We start from the raw sequence: 22,515 nt of genomic DNA, 5'->3' as shown, positions 1-22,515 counted from the left end.
GAGCCCCAACCCTGATGCTGGAGACCCTGAACCTTTTGGAGAGCTCCTCAGGGTGGGGGGCTGAGCTCAGCTGCATAACCACCGCCCCCGCGCTTCGGGCTCATTCCTAAGAACCTTGGCCCGTCCTGCCAAGCCCTGACTGTCACGCAGGGAGCACGGCAGAGGCAAACAACTCGTCGCTCCCAAGTGCCAAGGACCTGCCTGAGTAGCAGCTGGAGCAGGAGCTTAAAGCTGTGCCTCGTGCTAAGATTTTAAGGGCCTGGAGCAAGAATTTGAGCAAAAGCCATTTCATCCTCATGCTCAACACATCACTGGCACAGCAGCAAGCAGCTGTAGGGAACCACTGCCGGTGAAAGTGAGATGCTGATGGCTGGGAAGGGGTACCTGGCACAAGGCTTCTGGAGATAAAGAAGCCATTGAGATTAGCAGATGTCGTATAGAGCAGCTGTGATGAAAATGGCTCTTTTAGGATTAAATATCTGCTATGGAGTGGGACTGGGGTATGAAGCCACAATATGGTAATTTGGGGCGATAAGTTCAGCTATGTGCTAAATAGAGTGATTCAACTCACCTTTTCTGTCAAACAGCCCGTTTACTCCAGGGATAATGATCTCCTTCCAGGCAATAAACCGGAGAAGGCAGAAGCCAGCACTGCAAGGGGCCAGCATGAGTCTTTGCACTGCTAAGGAGAGGCCAGGAAAAAGACCTCGACCCCAGTGCTCAGGAGACACAACTTTCTCACCACCACCCACACCTCTGCTCTCCGTTTCTTTCGTTAGAAAATGAGAATAATGGCAGCACCTTTGGTAAATGCTTATCTGGCATCTGTAGGAGTACAAACCACGGTGTGCCACTCTTGCACCCGTCCCCAGCACAGAGGATGAGCTTCATCCATAAACGTGCTGTTCTTTTAAGGAAAAAACATGTGGTGGGAGACTTTGGAGGAAAATAGAGATTTCGCCATTTCCCTCTGCCAGATAACTCCGGTTACCTAGGAACAGACACACTTCTCTAATGCGGCCAGTTGTTCTCATCAAGCACAGGATGAGCATTTATTGTCTTGTGATCAGGAGAAACACACAAACAAAAACCAGAGCTCCACAAGTGACATGAAACATCGCACACATACACGCCACGTGATGCTGAACAAAACCAGGAGCCAGGTCCAGGTTAATGGTGTTAAGAAGTCTTAGAAATCTAATGTAAACATTTAAAAACATACAGAGGAGTCCAAAAAAATAAGCCACGGTAGTTCAGGCAGCGTGTTGAGTCAACTTTCTGGAATTACGGTTTCTGGCATTGAAAAGGATGGAGGGGGGGATGAGAGATGGCAGATCCCATCCAGAGAGGTTCATTTAAGCTCTGTAGAGATCTCAGGCAGTGTATGCTAATAGGGTGCGATTTTGGTGACTGCATCCAACCATTTTCATGGGCAGGTTCCTAAGTACACCCTCTCCCTGCATCAAGCATTTTCAACATGACTGAAGGTGGGTGCTTCAAAGCAGCCCCCCAGATTATCCAAGGGGAAGAGAAGAGAAGAGAAAAAAAAAAAAAAAAAAAAAGAGAGAGAGAGAAGCAGGAGGTGGAGTCCCTAGCAATGCTTCTCCTCTTGGTTCCTTTGAAATCTCCAACCTGACATACTAAGAAAAAGGACAGACACCAATCGCTTTTGAAAAATTTTGGCAAGAGGCTGAGGATGGACAGGGGCAGGGCTGGAGGGAGCACGGTACATGGGTGCACCATGTTGTGGCTTCCAAGTATGGCCAATCTTGCATTTGGCCCAGTTAACCTCCCCTCACTCCCCTGTAGTGCAATCGTATTTCCAGGGAGTTAATCGACAGGCAGTTCTTCTATCACTTTCTGATGGCAAGTGAAAAAGAACACTTAAAATTACACTTGACACAAGACGAAGGCACCTAAAAGCTTGACAATGCGATCAGGTCATGTTCTGTTAAGAAGGCTTCAAGCGTTTGTATTTACAAGCACATTGCACATTCGCAAGAAAAAAAAACCCTTGTGTTTGGAGCATGTTAAATATCCCAGACCCAGCAAAAGGCTGGTTCTGCAGTGGGGCATTAATGTTGCTTGTAAACGGAAATTCAGGGAGGCTCTGCCCTCTGATTCATGTTTGCTTTCGTTTTGGCCCTAATAACAAAGGTGTCATGCAGACTCCAAGCTGTACTTCACTTAGTATTTACAGTATGACACAGGAAAAGTTAATAGAGCAAATGGGAAGTTCTGCAGGGGTGATGGGGAAGGAAGAGTTCTCCTTCGTGAACTAGTATTTTATTAGATAAGGCACATGTAGAGACAGTTTTCAAAAGATCACTTGCAAATCAATTCCACCTAGCTAGGACAACCTCCCTGTCCCTTTCCAGGAGCCAATTTTGTTTTCCAGCTACTTAGTGTGAATTTGGAGTGAACCCACTTACACCATAACATCTCTGGCATCCCATCTGCCAGCCTGCCAAGCCAGGCAGGCTCTGGGTCTGACCCATGGCGTGCCCAACACCTCCCAAGTCTCCGCAGTGGAGCACTCCATCCTTCACAGGATCATTGGCTGAAACTTTCAGAGCCCAAGACTTTGAACACTCACTCCCTATAAAAATATTGGGAACTGACCTCCCAGTTTTGACAGGTTTGAAAAAATTCACAGCAGGCTGTTGAGGGAGAAGAAAAAACTGCAGCCTTTGCTGCTTGGATCGCTGTAGGACACAGGGGAATTGGATGGCTCAGGCTACAGGAGTCCTGATGTGCATGCACAGAATGGAGATGAATGACGAGACAGATGCTGGCTCTCAGGGAGAACAATCCTTCCCAACAGCTTGACCCTCTCTTTAGCCTATTCTTGGAGAAAGGCAAGAATCTCTCTCTCCCTGCTCATACATGGAAGTAAAGTGCTGCTGGCTACACAGACGCAGACCAGGTCTGCACAGCTAATATCAGTTACGAGGACTAACAAGCTTTCCTTGGTCTACCAGACCCCACTGCATAATGTCTGGATTTCAACTACATTGGTAGAAGGCAGAATTAAAACTATTCATTTTAATAGAATTATTCCCAAACCACACAGGGGCCCCAGCACTGAGATCAATAGTTACCTTGCATCCGGCTAGTGGCTGGGAGCCCAGAAAAAAGGGTGTCCCTAAAGGGCAAGGTGTGCCCCATAGGGCATTTCTTGGGTCAGCACAAAACCTGGATGCCACAGATGTAGAAGTTAGATGGCATAGAGATCTCGTGCTGCCTACCTGTAACAGGGTGAACATCACCCAGGTAGCCAGATCCAAAGCCCAGCGTCAGCCAGCTTTTCAATAGTTTCCAGTGGGCTTTGAATCAGGTTTTAAGCAAACAATCATTAACCAACTGAGATGAATCTGTACCTTTGAAGCACATGGATCTGGCAAAAGATTTTGGCAGCAGGGAAAGCAAGACTTCTAGCATAACAATAGTCCTAGCCAGGCAAATGAGGACTCTTGTGGACTTCACATCTGAGCAACACTCACCCACAGCAAGCACCATTATCTAGAGGATTCTTCACCAGAGAGCGCAAGCAAATGAGGTTGTAGATTTTACAAATACCTTTGATATCACTAGTACCAAATAATTTAGATGTTGCATTTCCCTTAGAGAGAAAATTTCCAGATTATTCATCCAGGAGAGTAAACACCAGTTGCTACTAATGCTCTGATTGCGTTTGTTACAGATGACTTGGCGGTGTGCTATGCATGTGATGAAAACTAAGCAGGGAGGCAGGAGAAGGAGCAATTATGGTAGCGTTCACCGTTGTGAGGAAGTCAAGCCTTTTTCACGTATGGTCATGAGAGGATTCCCTCAAGCAAGGGCAGTGAACGGTTGGTTCCTCAGTCTGCAACGAGGCAAATACTGGTAACTCAACGCAAACAAAAAACTTTCTGATAAGGCCGTGCAGTGCTCTGGAGGTGGCAAGGGCTGACAGCACGTATCTTCTGTAGTGATGAGGAGACAAAAAACAAAAAAGTCCCCAAGATGACTGGGGTGCTTGGGGGGGGAATGCAAATGATCTTTTCAAATAACAATAATAAAAAGACCAAAAAGAAGAGAATCCAGGCAGTTTGCAGCTGTTGCTGCTTAAGGCCATTGGTTTCCCGGGGGATAGTTGGGCACTGTGGGATACTCTGGCAGGCTGTTCCCAGAAAAATTGCTGTACTGGGCCTCCCTGCTGGGGGGGTTCCTCCATGTGCCACTGTTCCACTCGTCCTGAGCTTTCTGAAAGCTTCCACCAGCCCCTCGGTAAATTTTATGTACCTAATGGATGAAAGAGAGAAGAAGAGGGAAGTCAGCAACAGGTACCCACACCTCTTCCTCAGAAGAGCTATAGTCACTTTTGTACTATATCATGTATTTGCTTCTCTCTCTGTAAAGAGCTGTATTTCCAAGGAACAAAAGCACTAAACATGTAATAATACAGTGAACAGAGGTACAAACAGATAAAAGCAACCAAAACTTGAACCCATTTCAGCCACAAGTCTGGGATTCAGGTTGGGGATCCCACAGCAAGGCAGACAACCCAGGCCAGTGGGCTGAAACCTCTGTAAAACTGACACTGCTGCTTCAGCAGGGCTTCCATCTTCCCTCCTCCTCTGCCATCAGTCTACTGAAGCTTTCCAGACAGTCCTACCTCCAAATTCTTCTTTCTGCAGGGAACCAAGGACCACTTCCCATCCTGCCACCCAGTCCCCACTGCAGGCCATCTCAACATGCTTCACCTTTACCATCAATGACCATCCCAATGAGCAATGAAGCTTGCTTCGAGTGACACAAAGGAACATCACCACATGAAATGGTGACAACATCCAGCCCCAGGTGTCTTGTGTTATCTGGATTTGTCCTCTAGATACTCTGAGAGACACCAACTGATGACATTATAAAACCTTTAAAAGCAGTGATGGCTTACAGTGGCTGCTAAGCTGCCTGTTCGCATTACTGCCATACAAAATGCAGATACTCCAAGTCAGAGAGACACCCGAAGCACCTACCCTTAAAATGCAGATGAGCATTGCGACCGCTGACATTGTAAACATAATGGCAGGAAACAGCATGAACACAGCCGCTGCAACACTGGTGCTAAAGAAAGTAATGGCTGCCAACCATCCACTGGGAGAAACACAAAGAAAGGAAGAATATCATTATAGCTCTCTTTTTTAAGTGTCCTTATTATCAGAAAAACTGTTTACTTGTACACAGAAATTACAAGGCAGCTTTAAAGCTCTTGAAAATTAAAAGAACAGTGAAGAAAATGGACACAATGAAATGCAGCTCAGGCAGGTATTTCCCCAAGATCTCAAATCTTGCTTGCCAGCATGCCTCACTAACCCAGTCTCAGACCTTTAAAGGACAGCCAGCTGCACAGACTCTGGGAAGAGAAGATTTATTCCCAAGGTGCTTTCAGTTGTGCAGAGGTTGTGCATCTAGAGACCAGAACTGGGATCAGGGAACATGTGGGTCCTATGACTTACACTACATTTCTATTCCTTTGATGGCAATAACCAGGTAGGGCAACTGGAGAGCATCAGTAGTTAACAAAACAAAATGCTATACAGAGTGCTAGGACTTTGTGTTATTTGTAGTTTCAGCAGGAACTGCTCTCAAGTCTCTAGAGACAGACAGTTAAAATGCCAAACAATTATAACATAACCAGGGACAGACACTAAAATGCTCCCATTTATTTTAGGACAACTCTCACAATACTTGCTCTATAGGCCAACAGTGAGTCATCATGCACTGCTCACCATGTGCTGCAAATACTTTGAGGGCAATGCTAAAAGATCAGATGAATCTTGAAACTGACTGGTTAAATGTTAAAAAGAAATGGACATTGTAGGAAGGTGCTAAAAAGAGCAAGCAGGTGAAGATATCTGACTTCTGCCAATACAGGAACTCTTACAATAAGCAGCAATGGAAATGAAATTGTGTACTCCATGAACAGAAAGCTTCTTCCACTCCACCCTGTACAGACTCCCACCAGTTTCTCAAAAGTTCACAGAAACAGCCCATAGCCTGAAACTGTCAGGCATGGGAACCAAGTGCTCAGCTATAAGACTGTAGGAACATCCTGCTTACCAAGCTCCCCATCCGGAGAAACCAATCGCCTGCAGGATCGTGAGAATAAACTGTGCACCAAAGATGAAGAAAAAGGCCATGAAATTAAATGAGCTGTCCGACCTGTGAAGGAAGAGAACAAGTTAGGGGGAGACTGGCACCTCATGTTACTTCACTGATGTTTGACCCTATCACATACAAACCCTGAAACATGGTATCTCAGAAGAGACCCCTCTACAGCTATGTACTTTGAAAGCTACTCCTCTTTCCCTCGCAGTGAAAGCACACAGCTCCATGAATCATCAGCGCCTAATCACTTCCAATAAGCCTGGCTCCTGCAATTGCTCTACTAAAGTAATTGCATATATGATGACACATGAGGAGAGGCGGTCTTCTGCAGAACAGAGAGTGCCTGAATCATTTCTCTGACCAAGCATCTGAAGACAGCACAGCCTGACACCTGTGCAGCTCAGACACTGGCCAGTAGGCACAAGGAGGCCTAAACACTGGCAGGCAGACTTTGCCCATATGCTAAAAAGTGATCATTGAGCATGAGAATTCCAGCTGGGAATGTCTCAGTGGCTGCTCGTCATCACACTTAGATGTCCATGGTTAATAATCCAGCACCGGGACATAACAGGAAGAAAAACAGCCATGTGAGAAGCGGGGGGTACCCTGTCTGGGGAAATGCAGAAGCATGCTTTCACATCTTTGCAGGCTCCACATATTCAGGTTGAGACGGTCCTGAATATGTGAGGTCCTTTAATTTATGCAGGTGTAATAGACAGCACGAATATGACCCCAAACAAGAAGGCTGACCAGATACATTCACGGTCTCTCTGTCATGGGTGCACTGGGGCACAGCACTGTCTTGCCCAAGTTTTGGCTCTGCCACAGAACTGCAGCAGAACATCTTCATCCCATTAAACCAGCTATGTTGATGAGCCAACCTTTCACTGTAAGCCCAGGCACTCTAAAACTCCCCAAACTATCATTTTTAATGATACAAATGATTCCCATTCTCTCAGGAACTCAAAGGGACCATGATTTACACAACAGATTTACAAAAAACACTTCAGTTGCTTATGGCACAGCTTGGTGCAAGGGGGAGTTTAAAAAAGTGCTCCAGTCATTCCCAGCTCCTGCTCAAACCCTGAAAGTATTGAAATGTTTATTATTTGAATTATTGTTATTATTTTAATGTTTATTAGTATTATAATTCTAGCCCCTAATCACCAAAGAGGATATGAGGGAGGCAGGACCCCAGGCTCTGGAGAGGTCAATGCAGTGGACCCTGACTAGTCTGACACGAGTGGAAAAGCCTCCAGCCAGACCCCTGCCACTCTGAGCCACGTGTGTTGGTACAGTTAACTTCCATCTTTCAAAAGATAGCCACAGAGATGCTGGAAAAGAAATTTGCCATCCCTGAGTATCCTCATGATCCCGCCCTTCAAATATCACCTCAGAGTACAGCAGTGTGAAAGAAATACTTTAAACATGGACTGTTCACAGTAGTGCCTATCATAATCCAATTAACAAGGATTAGGCTCGAAGCTGAGCCTTCAAACAGACTTTTGCAACTACAACCTGAAAAGGGCTGGAGGAGTCTTCATTTGAAAGGATCTGTGGGAATTAGTGAGGATACACAGAAAAGGTGATTTCTGATCCAGCTTTCTGGTGCAGATTTGCAACAGCTTTGCCCTAGTGCCAAAGCTCTGCAGCTAATTTAATTTTGGATGCAGATGTATGATGATGGTTTTACGAAAGCATCCTCGCAGTACATGATGCCAATATTGAAGGGTTGCATCTTCCCCGAACAAGCATAGCAAGTGGCTCTGACCTCGCTTTCTTGAATCATGACTAGCTGCAGTCCCACAAGAAACAGTGCTGCCCCACTGCAGTGTTTTTCAAGCCTCTTCTACAACTGATGTCAAAGTCAATGATCTCTGGGCTTGCCAGTCTGTCCCTAGGGCTTATTCTTTTTTTAACTGCAGAAGTCTTTACACAGAGTAACCTCAGGGACCTTTCAGTATTCAGTTGCATAAACACATACAAACAACATTAAAGAAATAATTAGAAACGGTCCTTGTGAAGCCCAGAGGAGGTCAATGGGGAGGAGTAATTTTTCCCAGACTTCAGAATGGAAATTGCTCTTTGAACAGAGCTCTAGCCAGCACTCGGAGGCCCTTGGGCTTCAGAACTAGGGATGGGGACAAAACCCCAGCCCCAGAGGGCAAGAGTTCAGAGCTGGTACTTTCACGTCTTTTAAAACTTTCAGATGAATCCAACCCAGGGGCCTTCCGCTTCCGTCAGAAATAATCCTCCCCTGTACTCCATGATGTAGTCACTGATGTTTTAAGCACCACCAGTGCATTAACTGCCCAGTGTTGTTAGTATACAAAGCATAAATTCGGAAGAGCATTTAACAATTAATTGAGCATGTGCTAAATAGATAAGGCCCCACCTGCCAACTCCCATTTCTATCAGCTGCTTTTGCTGTTATCTAAACCAACTCATCACAGAATCTGGTGAATAATCAAAATCCAGAGTATTCTGGTAACAGGGAACCAGAAAGAGCTTCCCCTTCAGGGTCCAAATCCTTGACTCGTGTGTGGGGTCTGCTGGTGACCCACAGTCTGACACTGGGCAGGTCCCTCCCCTCCTCTCTGCCTCCTCTCCCTGTGTCAGGCTGGAAACTGCTTGGGACCTTCACGGCTCTGACAAGCGTTATGCATTAATGTCTGAATAATGCCTTGTGATCCACTGCAAGCGTGAGCAAATGCAAATGATTATTAATTAAAGTGAAAATGTAGGATGGCTTTAAATATTTGTGGAGTTTCAGAAGGACTCGCTCCAGGGAACTGCTTTTATCTAAAAAGGAAAGCAGCCAAGCTCTCAAGTATCTAGAGACAAAGAATAGAAGAGTTCTCAAAAACTAATAACTTAATAGTCTTCCATCAAAATAAGCCTCAATGAAGCTTTACCAAATTAGTATCTATCTTAATGCTATATATGAGGGTGCTGCAAAGCTCGAGATATTTAAGTAAAATATGAATTTCATCCTCATGAAAGTGGAAAACTACTCGCTGCTGCTCACCTGCAATCCTAGACAGGTAACGCTCAGTCCTACATCTAGTGTTTAAAAGTAGCCACATTGTTCTTCACTTCGAAAGTAAACAAGACATTCAGACATCAAGTCCTTAAACTTTATCCCAGACAGAAAGATCTCCATAGGGGCACTCCCCAATAACAACACATGTCTCTCCCAGAGGAAACCAAAACAAAACTGCTTCATGGGCTTCTACTTACCGAAAGGCTTTGTACACAGGTCGGAACCAGCAGACATAGCCGCAGGGACTGAAAAGGATAAGCCAAAGGATGGCCAAACCAAAATTGACCCCATAGCCTCCTCCGATCCACCATGCCAGGCATGCAATTATATTCACTACTAGCGTGATGCAGTAAACTGTAAAGAGGGCAGAGGAAAGAACATGAGGTTGTGCAGTTTCATATCTTCACGCAAAAAGGAAACAAACACCCGGTATTATAATAGGAAGGGTCCATGCTGCAGTGGGAAACTCAAGCCCAATAACGCAGCCGCTCCAAGTGAGTCGCAAGTTCCCGCGTGGCCGCAGGAGCCAGCAGCACAGACACATCTATCTCCAGAGACAGTGCTGTGGCAGAGGCATGAGGAAACTCTTCTGGGACTTGCCAGAGGATGGAGAGCTGGGTAGCAACCAGTGCAACAAATACAAGACTCAGGCCAGTATTATTATGAATTATGAGCAAGGTTCAACTTGCATTTGTAGGAAAACCCCTTTATGAGAGGAGCAGGGTGTAAAACCTGCACCCTGCACCCAGCCTCAATATGTCTTTGGTCTCTGTGCTTGCTGAGGCTGCCTCAGGAGCTATTATAGAGCCAGCACAGTGCCTTGCGGGCTCTCTCTATACTTCCCTGGGCCTCCGAGGAAGCCTGGAAGTTAGCTTCAGGGCTTGTAAGTGCTGCCTTGAGCAAGGGGATAAGCAAACTCCAATCAGGCTGAGAACATGGGACCATAGGGGTGGCTTAAAGGCCTTTTCACATCCCTGTTCCTGCCACTTGGATAAAAAGGCACAGTTGACAACGGCCCCCAGAGTGCTGTGCTAAGGAGATGTGCACAAAGTGATGCTGGTCCCCCCTTTCCCTGAAGCTCAACATCACTGCAAAGGGGGGGCTGCACACTTCCAGCTTTCACAGGCTGAGCTCAGTTCCCATGCCAGGGGCTCCCTGCTTTCCTCCACAAGCTCCCCTCAATACTCCAGGGACTCCCTGCAGCTGTCCCTGCATCCCCCCAGGCTCTGCCAGTGTTGAAGAGGCTTAGCCCAATTACAAACTCGTATTTTGGAAAACAGGTGGTAACTTAAAAAACTTTGCAGTAACCTGTATCAATTAGCACAGATAAAGAGAAATGAGAAGGCGGAGGGTCCAAACACAAAAGATCCTTCAGTACTGCCTGGTGATGAGCTCACAGTAATACTCTGGACCCTGGCCTCATTTATTCAGTCAAAATTAAATCCCTGAATTTATCTTCACCTATGGTAAGTGAACTGGTGGCTCTGCAGCATGCCTGCACATCACTGGCTTGGTCCTCTGACACCCGACGCCAGCCTAGCCTCTCTTTCTCTTTCCTCCTCTTGGCACAGACCCACCTGCCTTCACACAGCCCAGGGGCTGCTAAACAACTGCAAAGTTGTGTGGTCATAAAATAGTATTGACAACACAGTCAGGAGAATCTAGCATGGAAAGCATCTGAACCCAGCTGCTGCTTGTGACATACAAATTACTTGTGAGTTAAAACAAAACATTGTTTTACTACAAAGAAAACTTCTTCTGAGTAGCTAACAACAAGGTTTTAGATGCAGTGGTTTGGATGTATCTTAATATTGTGGGGAAGAAAGAATTTTCATTATTTACATTTCATTTCTACAGTAATTAGCTGTACTTCTCCAAATTTTTATTTTCAGAAGTCATTTATTCTCCAAGAGTTACCTAATAAAAAAACAAGCCACCAAACCAAGAGCTCCTATAAAGTGTTAAGGAACTTCTGGTTCTCCCTGCACGTCAGGTAGGAGTTTGTTCTCCGGTAGTGGGAGCTCTGGTACAGATTTCCCCAAATCACCATCCACCTTAATAAAATATTCACATCCAATTAAAGTAATGAGCATTCAACCTTCTCGCAACAACTTCTGTGTTTCCATTTTTAATACCGGCCTTTTCTTGTTTACTGCCCTTCCTCCATATGTGTCTCTCCATCCTATCCCATCCCATACCAAAAAGTCTGGGAGACCCCAAAAGAAAGCGTGCTGCAAATGGAAGTTTAAAACTCCTGATGAAAATGCCAGGTCTCCTCAGCCATGCGTAGACTAGTTGCCCAAATGGCTGGCACCTTTCCAGCCTGCCATTAACTTGAATGAGGGACGCTTTGTTTAGGGAGAGTCGCAGACAAAGGCAGCTTTACAGCATGCAACATTTAACCAGTTAGTCTGAAGGGACAAGCAGTTTCTTCAGGCAAGAAAATTACAGAGCTCATTTCAGCATCTCTAAATAACGAAAGAACAATGGAGTGATAGATTATGCTATTATTTATGCACACAAATCTCTCTCATACACACATCCTATGCATCTGGAATAAAAGCCATGCCACCAAATGCATATCTGGCAGAAAACAAGCTTTCCTTCAGTGAGAAGGGTAAATAGGATGACAAGCATTTGGGGAAAAAAAGATAAGCAAGGCAAAAATATTTTTAATCTTCCAAAGCATTCCCTTTGGTTCTCTAGGCCTGCCACACCATTTTTCATCCGATTTCATTCCTTGGAGAATGGTCAATTTTCATTACTGGCTTTTGAATGGCTAAGCCAGACAACACAAGCTCAGAGCCAGGAGGCCTGTTCCTACAGAATATCAGCAAATCACCAGCTGTGACCAAGAGGATCAGCGCCCTTCTCCAGCAGGACAGGGAATGTTTTGTGGGCTATGGATAGCTAAGGAAGAGACAGCATACGGCTAGAAGACACTGCTTCAATTGGGAAGGGAAATGTGTAGATGGCACAAACAAGGGGAAATTTCAGCCTTCCTATAGCAAGGTGGGGAGACAGGTAGCAAGCATACAGGCCACATTTATTTTCTTACCTAAAATTCTATTCATCTTAGTTTAGGTGAATTGGGAATTACTTTAAGCAGGCTATTTTGGGGAGTAAAACATCACTTGACATTAATAAAGGTATCAAATGTGGTCTGTTTTTTTCCTCCTCAAATTTACTAATAGACTTTTCTAGCACTGATCTCTCTCCTTTCTTCAACAGCAGCTCTGCAGCAAAGATTCAAGGCACAGCAGCTTACAATTTGGGCATAAAGTTATATTACAGTATTTTAAGATGAATCATCATTTCTCATCAACTAATTCCAGTCGAAACCTTAAAGCACGTAAGTCATCAAGATCTATATTTTTTTACTACACACATAGGTTTTCCTAGAACAGGTCTCTTATTCAACTTACAGATCCATACGTGGTAGATTCTCTTCACCAGAGACTGATAATCGATGGGAATTTCATCAGCAAAATTCTGGTAGAAACATGGTTTCAGAGGAATAAACTTGGGGAGCGGTGGGAAGTTATTCACCTTTTCTACAATGCAGAACACAGATATTAGCTGAATGCAGAAACTTTCTGATACGGCTGAGCAAGTGTAATATCCTCCACACCTTCCCAATACACACCCATGGACCCCTAGGTCGAGGGGACTCACAAGAATCAAAAGAGAAAACCATTGCCAGCTCTAGCCTGATTCAGGTTACTCACTAAAGCGTGTTCATCCTCACGCTGGACACCAAACACTTTGCTCTCCTCCCTCAGCAGTGGACACAACATTTAAACTAGCACATGCAAGGCTTAGAGCAAGGAATAGAAACGAGCTAATAAGCAACACGTGGATTTGATACCTTTACACATCAGTGTAAAGTTGTGTGAAAGGCCCTGCAAGACAAAAACCTTAAAATAAGCTCCAGGATAAGGTTCCTCAGGAAGGGGGGAGAGGCCAGCAACATCTGGGGGAAACAGCCTGCACAGAGGTTTTTAGTTACAACTTCTCAGAAAACCAAAGCAAGAGGAAAGGCTGGCAGTTGTCCAGACAAGCAGATTTATGTTCAGACACAAGCTCCAAGTAGGTGGGCTTGCTGGCACATGGATCAGGCCTTAGGACCTGTAGTAGATATGTCCCTGTGACAGTAAGGAAGGGTGCCTTTGGAAAGCATCTCAAACTGCAATTCAGTACTCAGATTATCATCCAGTTCCGGGAAGGCAAGTCAGATGCCAGGGATGATTTTGTTGTGACAAGACTCATGAATGTATCCTTTTTTCTTTAAAAGTCAAGTTTTTCCTGTAAGGTTAAGCTCCATGAAAAAAAAAAAAAGAGGAAGAAAAAAGCTTTGCATTCAGATACAATAAAGCAGCAAATGGAAGTGATATGGTGAAGAAAACCTTACCTTGAGACGAAATTATGTTTTAAAATCAAGTAATTAAAAGCCTAAATCCTCTGCATTTAAGCTGCTGTCAGCTTCTAGACAGATGCACAGATTTGTCTGTGTATATATGTATGCCTGGATATGCATTTCTACATGTTTGGGAATGTTTGCTCTTGCCTTCCAGTGCTGATTAAAGTTTGATTTCAGGGCATTGTGACTAATTGTTTCTAGTCTACTTCAGCCTCAGTAAACAGAATTAAAAACAACTAGAGGAAGAGATGAAGAATGTCCTGGGAAAACCTCCAAATGGCACAGAAGACGAGAGGAAATGTCTGAACAAGAACTGTCAGCACAAGAGTTCCCCTTCTCTTGCCATTATGTCTGTGTGAGAAGACATTTTGCAGGAGCAGCTTCTTAGCTTCATTTGAAGGTTGGCAGGGAAGAGTCTAAAGCTGTAAGCCATGCTTTAGGAAAGAAAAGGCTTCACTTCATGTAAAGGAAAGGCATATTTTCACACAGAAAATATGGTAAGGATAACGCCCACTGTGAGTACATCAGAATGAAATATGGAATAAAGTCTGAAGTCACCAGCCCAACTTGACTTTTCAGTAGATTTTTTCTTATAAAAACAAACATTAAGTCTTCTGCCCCTCCTCACCCATCTCCGCTAAATGCATTTTACATTAATTCAGATGCCCTCTAAAGCTAGGATTAGTTACTGGTTAACACCTACTGCTGACCCCACCACATGTAGTGCTGATGTCCCACGGCTGATTTCAAAGTCCATAGGAATTTGGACTTCATACTAATTTTTTTTGTTTGCTATAAACACCTAGTGGGCTTTCTCCCGGACAGTCTGTCTCAGCAGCCTACAAAAGGACATAACAATGCTGGGTCAAAGGAAAGGAAAGGGGCACAGCTTTTAAAGCTAAAGACACAGCTCCCTAGGGAAGTCAATAAGACCAAGATTAACCAACCACAGTAAAAGCAGACTCTCTAACAATCTTTTTTTTTTTTTGAAGGATGAGGAAAATTTTGTTCTGTCCTTCTTCAACAGCTGAAGCTGCAGCTAGTTACTTTGGTTCTGCTCTCTTCCATTTTCTCTCTCCTACAGTACAGATCTGTCATGGGCAGTAGAGCTGCTGCCAGCCTCTAGTGCAGAAGTCCCCGAATGGTGGGGCCAAAACCAACTGTCCTGCTGGGCACCAGCCACTGCAGTTTGTCATTTTTCAAGCTCACAAAATGCTCAAAATACTTCCACAATTGTTTGCTAGGTGCAAGATTGGGATCACACCTCTTCTCTGTTGCTGCCCAGCTGCAAGAAGCCAGATGACCGCTTTCTCCCACCCAGAGACCCTGTAGTTTTCAACTGTTCTGGGTCACTTCCAAGAATAGATGAAAAGAAATCAAATGAAAATACCCTCTTTCACGTCTGACTGCATGGCATGGAGTGCTACAGCACTCCCATCAAGGCTAGGATCAACACATTAGATCAGCAAGCACAATCTGTGCTTTCAAAAACCAAACTAGTACCAATGAACAGCAGCCGTATGGAAGTCCCGGACTTTCTCTTATCTTAAAAAAGTTGGAAGGAATTTTGTTACTAATTTCACTACAAGTAAAATAAAGATGTATTAATATCGATAGTATAGCTAGGAACGCTGTGGAAAGCTGTTCAGCCTCTGTAAGGAAGGAATTATTCTCATGTACTTTTTTGTGAATAAATTCCACCCTCATAAAACTTTCAGACAAGTCACACCTGAGCCTTTATCGCTAGAACAGTAACCTCAGCTGACAAATCTACAGTGGATACAGCGTAAAAGTGAATGTGACCAAGGCAAGAAAAAAGAAGTAGCTGAAGAGCTTTAGGAATCATTAAGATCTTGGGAAGGGACATATGTCACATACCTGATGCATTACAGCCATCACAGCATACTGAAAAACATTCTCTGAAACCATTCTCCCTACGTTGCCATATTTTGAGGTGCTCTTACCTGCCATTTCTATTAGGAGTGTTCCCTGGTGAAGTTTCAGACAGACAGCAACGGATCTATTGGAGAAAGAAAATCAGGTCAGCACATGTCACTAACCAGCACCCAAAGAACCTCCTGGAATGGGGAGTATCTCCAGCACAGTGACAGAATGCGAGCCTGGGGTTCCCACTACAAAATACTCTTCTCCAATTGCCCAAAGTAAGAGTGCTGGAACCTTACAGAAAGGATCACAGTATCTCCTTGTTCATATGAAGCTCCACCTGGTAGCATCTCATTCAGCACAACCCCACTGTCAACCACTTTTAAGGCTTGTATAATTCAGTAGCAAACAAATGTGCTCTTAGTGGCACCTGGCAAAGGCTGAGGATGCACAGAGAGCCACTGCCAGAACATGTGTACCTTCCAGCTGCAGCCAGACAACAAGCTGAGACAGACAGGTCTGGGCGGGACCCAGCAAAGCACACACATCGGAAGAGAAATTTGTACGAGCTCACCAGACTTAATGCCTCATTTAGGTGTGGATATGATTTGTTGGCTCCTGGCTCTCTGTGGACCTTCCCAGCTGCTGAAACAAAAAGATAATCACTGTTAGCTGGGAAGTAAACTGCTGTTAAAAAAAAAATCAGCTGGTACACAAACCCCAACATCCCTCATTACTTTAATAATTCTACACAACCCTTCTTAAAATGCAGATCCATTCTTCTTGTTAGCACCACGGAACATGACCATAATTCTGGAAGAATCAAATCCTGCAAAGTTCACTCGGCGTCAGCCACAGTGCAGATTTTGGCAGAACTGATCACACAGATGAAAGCCACAGAGAGGTCAGTGCTGAGCTTTGATTCTACCCCTTCTTCGTAAGGATAAAAATACCGTGTGACCCTACCTGCAAATCCCAGAATGGAAACACAGAATACTACAAAACAACCCTCTAAACCAGCACTGCAGGGTCTGACAAGAGTTATCAAGAATGAAGGAAGTCTAGACTAAAAACTGCCCCTACAAAAACACAACAAAGACCACACGCTGCTGCTGCCAGTACCGACAGCAACCACAGCACCGAGGTCAGAATAGCTGCGCTCTACCCAAAGCCCTCGGGATTTACAGCAGCTCATTTCCCTTTTCTACAACTCTGTGCTGTCCTACGTGCCCCATGTATGGTCCAGAGGTTGCAGAGTTTACACTGGCACAATTATTTTGTTGGGGTTGCATTTACTTTCCTTTCTAATTAAGCTACTCTAGCACAGTCCTTGGTGGAGAAAACAGCACTCTGGTAAGAAGCTGTACAGGCAGCTTATTCTTCCTGTACGTAGAGATGCAGTTATATACAAGCTTAACTACCTCTACATAGAGGAGAATATATTATTTTGCCTGTACCAGTCTAAAGAAGGCAATAGAGTGTGGACAGGAAAGCTATGTCACTCCTGAGCTGGGACTCCCTGGTTAAAGGTTCTCATGCAGTGGCCCCACCGCCGCTGAAGCCTCTGGGCTTTCCCACAATACCGACATTACCCAGTGTCTGACAGGCGTTTTATAACTTATGATTTAGAAATGGAAGCATTTTGCTTTGCCTTTTTAAAAGGTGTGAATAGGAAATAAAGTATGAAGACAGTCAAGAATACAATTAAAACTTCACCCATTTGCAGCTGCTCCCAGTTGAAATCTGTAAATTTGGGGGAAAGAACAAATCACACACGAACACCAGTTATGCTAAAGCACTAAGAGAAAAGAATCTTTCCCTGAAAGATGAGCAAATGAGTAAGGTCCACCTTCAGAAGAGGATTATTTAGTTTATGTACTTCAGTCCTGGTGTCTGACAGCTGCAGAGTGGCAGGAGGCATCAGTCTGTCCACTGGAAAAGGGACCAGAAGGAAAGACCAAGGGACACATTCCTGGCTTGATGGGGGCATCGTGGCCAAACAGTAGCTCTTGGGTGCCCTCCCTTCACAAGAAGACAACTGTGGTGCAGTTGAGTGGCTTTAACTCATATAAATGAATAAAAAAACCCAGAGACGATGGAAAGCAGCGTTCTAGTGATCTAATCCCTTCTTGTCTTACCCAGTTGCTCTCATTTACCTGCTCATTTCCTAATAAATCTCAGCCACGGTTTAATGCTTTGAAGACAGAGATGATCCTTATGGGTCCCTTCCAACTTGAGATATTCTAGGATGCTATGTTTATCATGTAAAGAAGCTACGACAAACTACCAAATATTCCTCTCTTCAGCAACCTTTGCTTTTATGAGCAATCTCACAGAAGTTCCTGGGACAACAGCTGCAATTTCTCTAAAGAAATGTGGTTTGGAACCCCAAAGCAGCATTAAGAATATTTCTTTCTGCAAGGACAAGCGCATACAACCAACTTTTACACTGAATAATCAGTTCCTGAAATGCGTTGACCTTCCACTGGTTCAGCTGCAGTGAGACTCCAGCCTGGCTCCCAGTGAAAGGAAAGGGAGCTTTACCCCACGGACACCTACAGCAGCAAGCTCAAACCTTTTGCAAGCATGAACTCAGACTCCAGGATCCAACCCAATAACATTTTTGTTCAGTGCTCTGAGATATATTTGCACAGGAGTCACTGTTTTCATACCTCCCTAGCTCACCACTTAATTTGGGCAGGATTTCTGCAAACTCTTAATTGCAGGGTCTCGGGATGACAGGCCTCAGATGTACAGTCAGGGAAAAAAATCTTGTGTTTAATAAGTGATGACATTGCTCAGCTCAGACAGCCAGTGGCTAAAACTCCTTTAGGGGGAAAACTTCACTGTGCAGCCTAAACATCCTCAAGCCAAGCTCCAGTTGCAAGATCCTGGCATAAGGAAATAGATTCACAGCAAATACAGATAAACAGGTGCATAAACAGGTATCATCCAACCACACGTGAATTTGTGCGCGATAACAACACATATAAATAAGCTCTCTATTCATCGGAACATTTTCAGTTTAATTGGGAATAGACAAAACCCAACATCTTGCACTCCACTATTTGTGGAGGGAGGAAAAACCCACACACACTAAGGAAACCACGGTGTGAAGTGAACTTCCTTTTTCCACTGTGCTCATCTGCAGTCAATGAATAACTCCAAAGTTTACAGTCCAACATGCATGACTCACAAGAGCCCACTGGACACAGTCAGAGCTTTTCTTCAAAATGCCCTGTGTCATTTTAAGAGACAGCATTTCCCTTTAAACCAAGACACATATGCAAGCAGCACTGTTTTTCTAGGCGGACAACAACATGATTACTTTGAATGTGACTTTACTGTGAAACACATTCCATCTCTGATTGAGGAAAATTTTGTGAAGGAATACCCACAGCAATCTGTTTGCAGCACATTATATGACTGCGTGTATGCCGCTATTTAGTCCCCTTGTTTATTCTGCCTATATGATAGTAAATAGTTTTTAAAAGTTTCAGTTATTTCTCACTACTTCTTTCTCCAAAAAGAGAGAAGGGCAGTAGGAGAAATAATAAAGGACTGGCCAAAAGAGGAGTGCTGAACTCATTCCTGCTTTGCCATAAACCCACCTGGTGACCTGGGCCAAGTCCCCTAAGACCAGATTCACAGGACACCATCTCCTCTCATGCCATCTGCAGATGTCCCAGCCAAACCCAGAAGAGCCTGACATCCTAAGCTTTCCATCCAGCAAAATTCACCAGCTTCTGAAGCCTTGCTTTAGGATATTTTCTGTACTGCTTTTATATTTTCATTCCGATATGATGACTGTAGTGAGGCTAAGAACTTCTACACTGATCTGTACTCAGGGGTTTAATCTAGAGTACTTTGCCAAAAGCAAATCAAGGGGCAGGATCCGTATGTAACAGCAATGGCAGAAGAACTTGCCAACGCTCCCTCTTAAGACAATGATTTAATGATTTGAACGCAAGCAGAATGAGAAGACACGGGCACAACGCACACTTCCTGAAAGTGGCTCAAGCTTACCCCTCCGGTGAGGGTTATCACCAGAGACCAGGCTTTTGGAAGTCATTTCACGCTGCAAGCCAGCAGACCCCAGACATTTCAGAAGAGCAAATGGCCTAAAAGCAAGGGCACCCCACAGGGATCTCAGAGATGTGGATTTGAAACCACCAGGCTCAGCAGAGAATCAACGCAAGCTCCAGTGCTCCCAAGACAAGCAAATGCCTTGCTCGTATGCCTCTCCAGTTGTATTTAAAACGAAAGTGGTGACTCTGCACTGGTTTTAAGAGAAAAGGCTGGTTTTGAGTCTCATTCAGAGCCCAACTTTTATCAGGAACTTCCCAAAGACACCAAAGCAGCAGAGGTCACTCTGCAAGGCACCAAAACGCTTGGCTCAGCTTTACGAACCTAGACTCTGTATAGCTGATACAGTTTGTATATGATAGTGTTTCCTCTCCCCACCGCACGCTGCCAACCCTTGCAGAGTGGGACACTGCCCCTTCAGTGACACCAGCACAATGCTTGCAGTGCCATGCTTCAAATCACATGAGGTGACAAAACCAGCCAAAAAAGTAATGCCAAAAGCCGGCCAGCACGACCAGTGAGAATGGGGAAACTCTTTATGCCAGCACTGCCGCTGAGAAAACACACAGGAACAATAAAGTTAGCAAGGGTTAGCCTTCTCCAACACCAGTAAAACAGACAGCTCCAAGTTATGGGAGCCCCTTGGGGACTCCTGGCTGTACCTGTACCTGTATTTTGCTGCCCCCTCTCCCCCCATCCTGGAGCTGGTGAGAAAGCACGATCGGAAGCAATACCCCTCAGGTCTCTCCCAGCCTGCTTACACAGCCACATCTACTGCCTCAGCAGATGGGCAGAAGCCTTAATTTAGGTTCTACGGAACCCGCAGCAGACAAATATTTGACTTCGGTATGACTGATTCCAGAAGTAAAGCTCAGCCACTCAGAGGCAGAACCACAGAAGGCTCAAGAGGAAGACAGAAAGCACAGAAACACACGTGTTCAGGGCACAAGACTATTCCACCGCTTGTCACCTGCTCAGACTGGCCTCACATAGAAGACCTGGGCTGCAGACAGTAGCAACATTAGTTGGCCCAGAATAACACTAAAAAGCAGATAAATTAATCCATCAGCTACCTGTTTAATTTCTAACTCACTGCTCTCTTCATCACAGGGTCAGATAAGAGTTTCTTGAGCTGGTTAATGCTCACAAAAAAGCTAAGACCAGAGAGGGGGAAATAAAATTACAACATCCATGTTCTGTCTCTATCAAGGGCAACACGTGAAAGAGCTGGTACCCAAACCACGCACGTCAAAAAGCTTCACCCTTGCTCCTCACAGCCTCTGGAGAATCACTTACATGAACTTCCCCTGCAGGAGCCATGCAGCTAGCCTGTGCTCACCCTGCCCTGAGTGCACCGGCCTTATTCCCTTGGCCTGCCCTGTGCCCCCCCGAGAGCCCCCAAGCTCTGGCCCTGGCAGACGTGTCCCGGCCCCACACGGCCGGGGCACAAATCAGCAAGGAGAGGCAAATTCCCGAGCACCCCTCGGGGAGAGGATGGAGAGCATAGCTGGGGTGCTCGCAGCCCCCGAGGGGATGGCAGCAGCCTCGACCCACCTGCCATCGTTCTCCATGGGGGGCACGGGACCCCCTCACCCCCCCCCCGCCGGGGCTGTCTCCAGCACCGCCCGCACACGCTGCCCCCGATAGCTGCTCCCCCCGGAGCTGACCCCAATCCCTCCCCCCCCACCAGAGCTGTCCCCGATTCCTTCCCCACACATGCGCCAACCCCCCTGACCTGTCCCCAATACTTCCCCAAGCACAGGCTCCCCCGACACCCCCTCCCCTAGCGCCCCCCCACCCCCGCCGCCCCCGTTAACCCCATCGCCGTTGCCCTCAGGGCTGCTGTCCCAGTTACCCCCTCCCTGTCATGTGTGTCCCGTCCCGTGTGTCCCCCCCGGGGGCATTCCCCGCTGCCCCACCGCCAGCCCCCATTACACCCCCAGGGCAGAGATAGCTCTGTCCCACCCCCGCCGACCCTCCTGGGGCGGCCCCGCTACACCACCAGTCCCCGAGGCCACCCCCAGCTTCCCCCCCCATTCCTCCTCCGAGGCTGTCCCCGCTGCCCCCCGGCCCGGCCTCTCCCCGTCCCCCCGCAGCCACGACCCCGGCCCGGCGCTCACCGTACCCACCTCAAAGCGCAGCGGCCGGCGCCCCGCTCCCCCGAGCCCGCCGCGGGGTACTCTGGGAAAGAGAGTCCCTCCAATGGCCGCCGCCGCGGCACTCCGCCGCGTCGCGGACTACATTTCCCAGCGTGCCCCGCGGCACGCCCCCACCTCTCGACACGTGAGTGGCCAGCCGGCGACGGGGCGTGGGCTGAGGCGCGGCTGACTCCGCTACGGGGGCCGACGGGGACAGAATTGTCAGGGGGGCGGGAGGGGCGGGCAGCGGCCTCGGCCTGGTCCCCGACCCCCGACCCCGACCCCGACCCTGTCCCCACCGGGGACGCTTTGTGGCCCCGAGGGGGTGGGTTTGTCACAGCCCCTTCTCCAGACGGCTTCGTGGGCCGGCCCGGGGGGTGCGTGGACGGCCCTTGAGGGGTGAGGGGAGCCTCAGCGGAGAGGCCGCCGCGGCTAAGCAAGGCTGAGCCCCCCCAGGGACCCCGGCCCCCTTCCCCTCGCCCTGACCCCTGCATAACTGTTAAAAACCCCAGCAGTGAGGTGCCCGCACCCCTCAGCGCGACGAGGTGCTGCCCGCCCGCCTCAATGTTGGCACTGGTTTCTTTTTTTGGGTAAAGAGAGCGGGTTTGGGATGGGGGGGTTCGTGCCGTGACCCCCCCCTGCAGAAGACACGCTGGCACCAGAGCTGCTTCAGAAGCACCCACGGGCTCCGTCTCCAAACAGCATTTACGGCACCCAGCCGCTGGCTCTCGCCAAGTTTTGGTTCCAGGGTTAGTTACAACAGCCGGTGGGTGACGGCTGGGTTTGGGACCCAGGGC

The 22,515-nt window shown here is 46.6% G+C and overlaps 1 protein-coding gene across 4 annotated transcripts; it reads right to left on the bottom strand.

Moving 5' to 3' along the window:
* Positions 1-1,019: 1,019 nt before the first annotated feature.
* On the bottom strand, positions 1,020-21,779 carry SCAMP4 (secretory carrier membrane protein 4). 4 transcript variants are annotated; one of them, XM_069790130.1, is made up of 8 exons: positions 21,710-21,779; positions 16,069-16,136; positions 15,575-15,630; positions 12,616-12,744; positions 9,388-9,544; positions 6,100-6,201; positions 5,016-5,133; positions 1,020-4,284 (listed from the first exon to the last, which is right to left on the bottom strand). In XM_069790130.1, exons 3-8 carry the CDS (start codon positions 15,579-15,581, stop codon positions 4,108-4,110), a joined length of 690 nt encoding a protein of 229 aa, XP_069646231.1. In that variant the 5' UTR covers positions 15,582-15,630; positions 16,069-16,136; positions 21,710-21,779; the 3' UTR covers positions 1,020-4,107. The 4 variants fall into 4 exon arrangements, with proteins under 4 accessions (XP_069646231.1, XP_069646229.1, XP_069646232.1 ...); XM_069790128.1 differs by having other exon boundaries at positions 16,069-16,139; positions 21,710-21,774; XM_069790131.1 differs by having other exon boundaries at positions 16,069-16,139; positions 21,701-21,749.
* Between the last annotated feature and the right edge of the window lie 736 nt (positions 21,780-22,515).

This window comes from Haliaeetus albicilla, chromosome 8, assembly GCF_947461875.1.
Source record: "Haliaeetus albicilla chromosome 8, bHalAlb1.1, whole genome shotgun sequence".
Taxonomy (NCBI): Eukaryota; Metazoa; Chordata; class Aves; order Accipitriformes; family Accipitridae; genus Haliaeetus; species Haliaeetus albicilla.
This window is presented reverse-complemented; position numbering and strand designations above follow the sequence as displayed.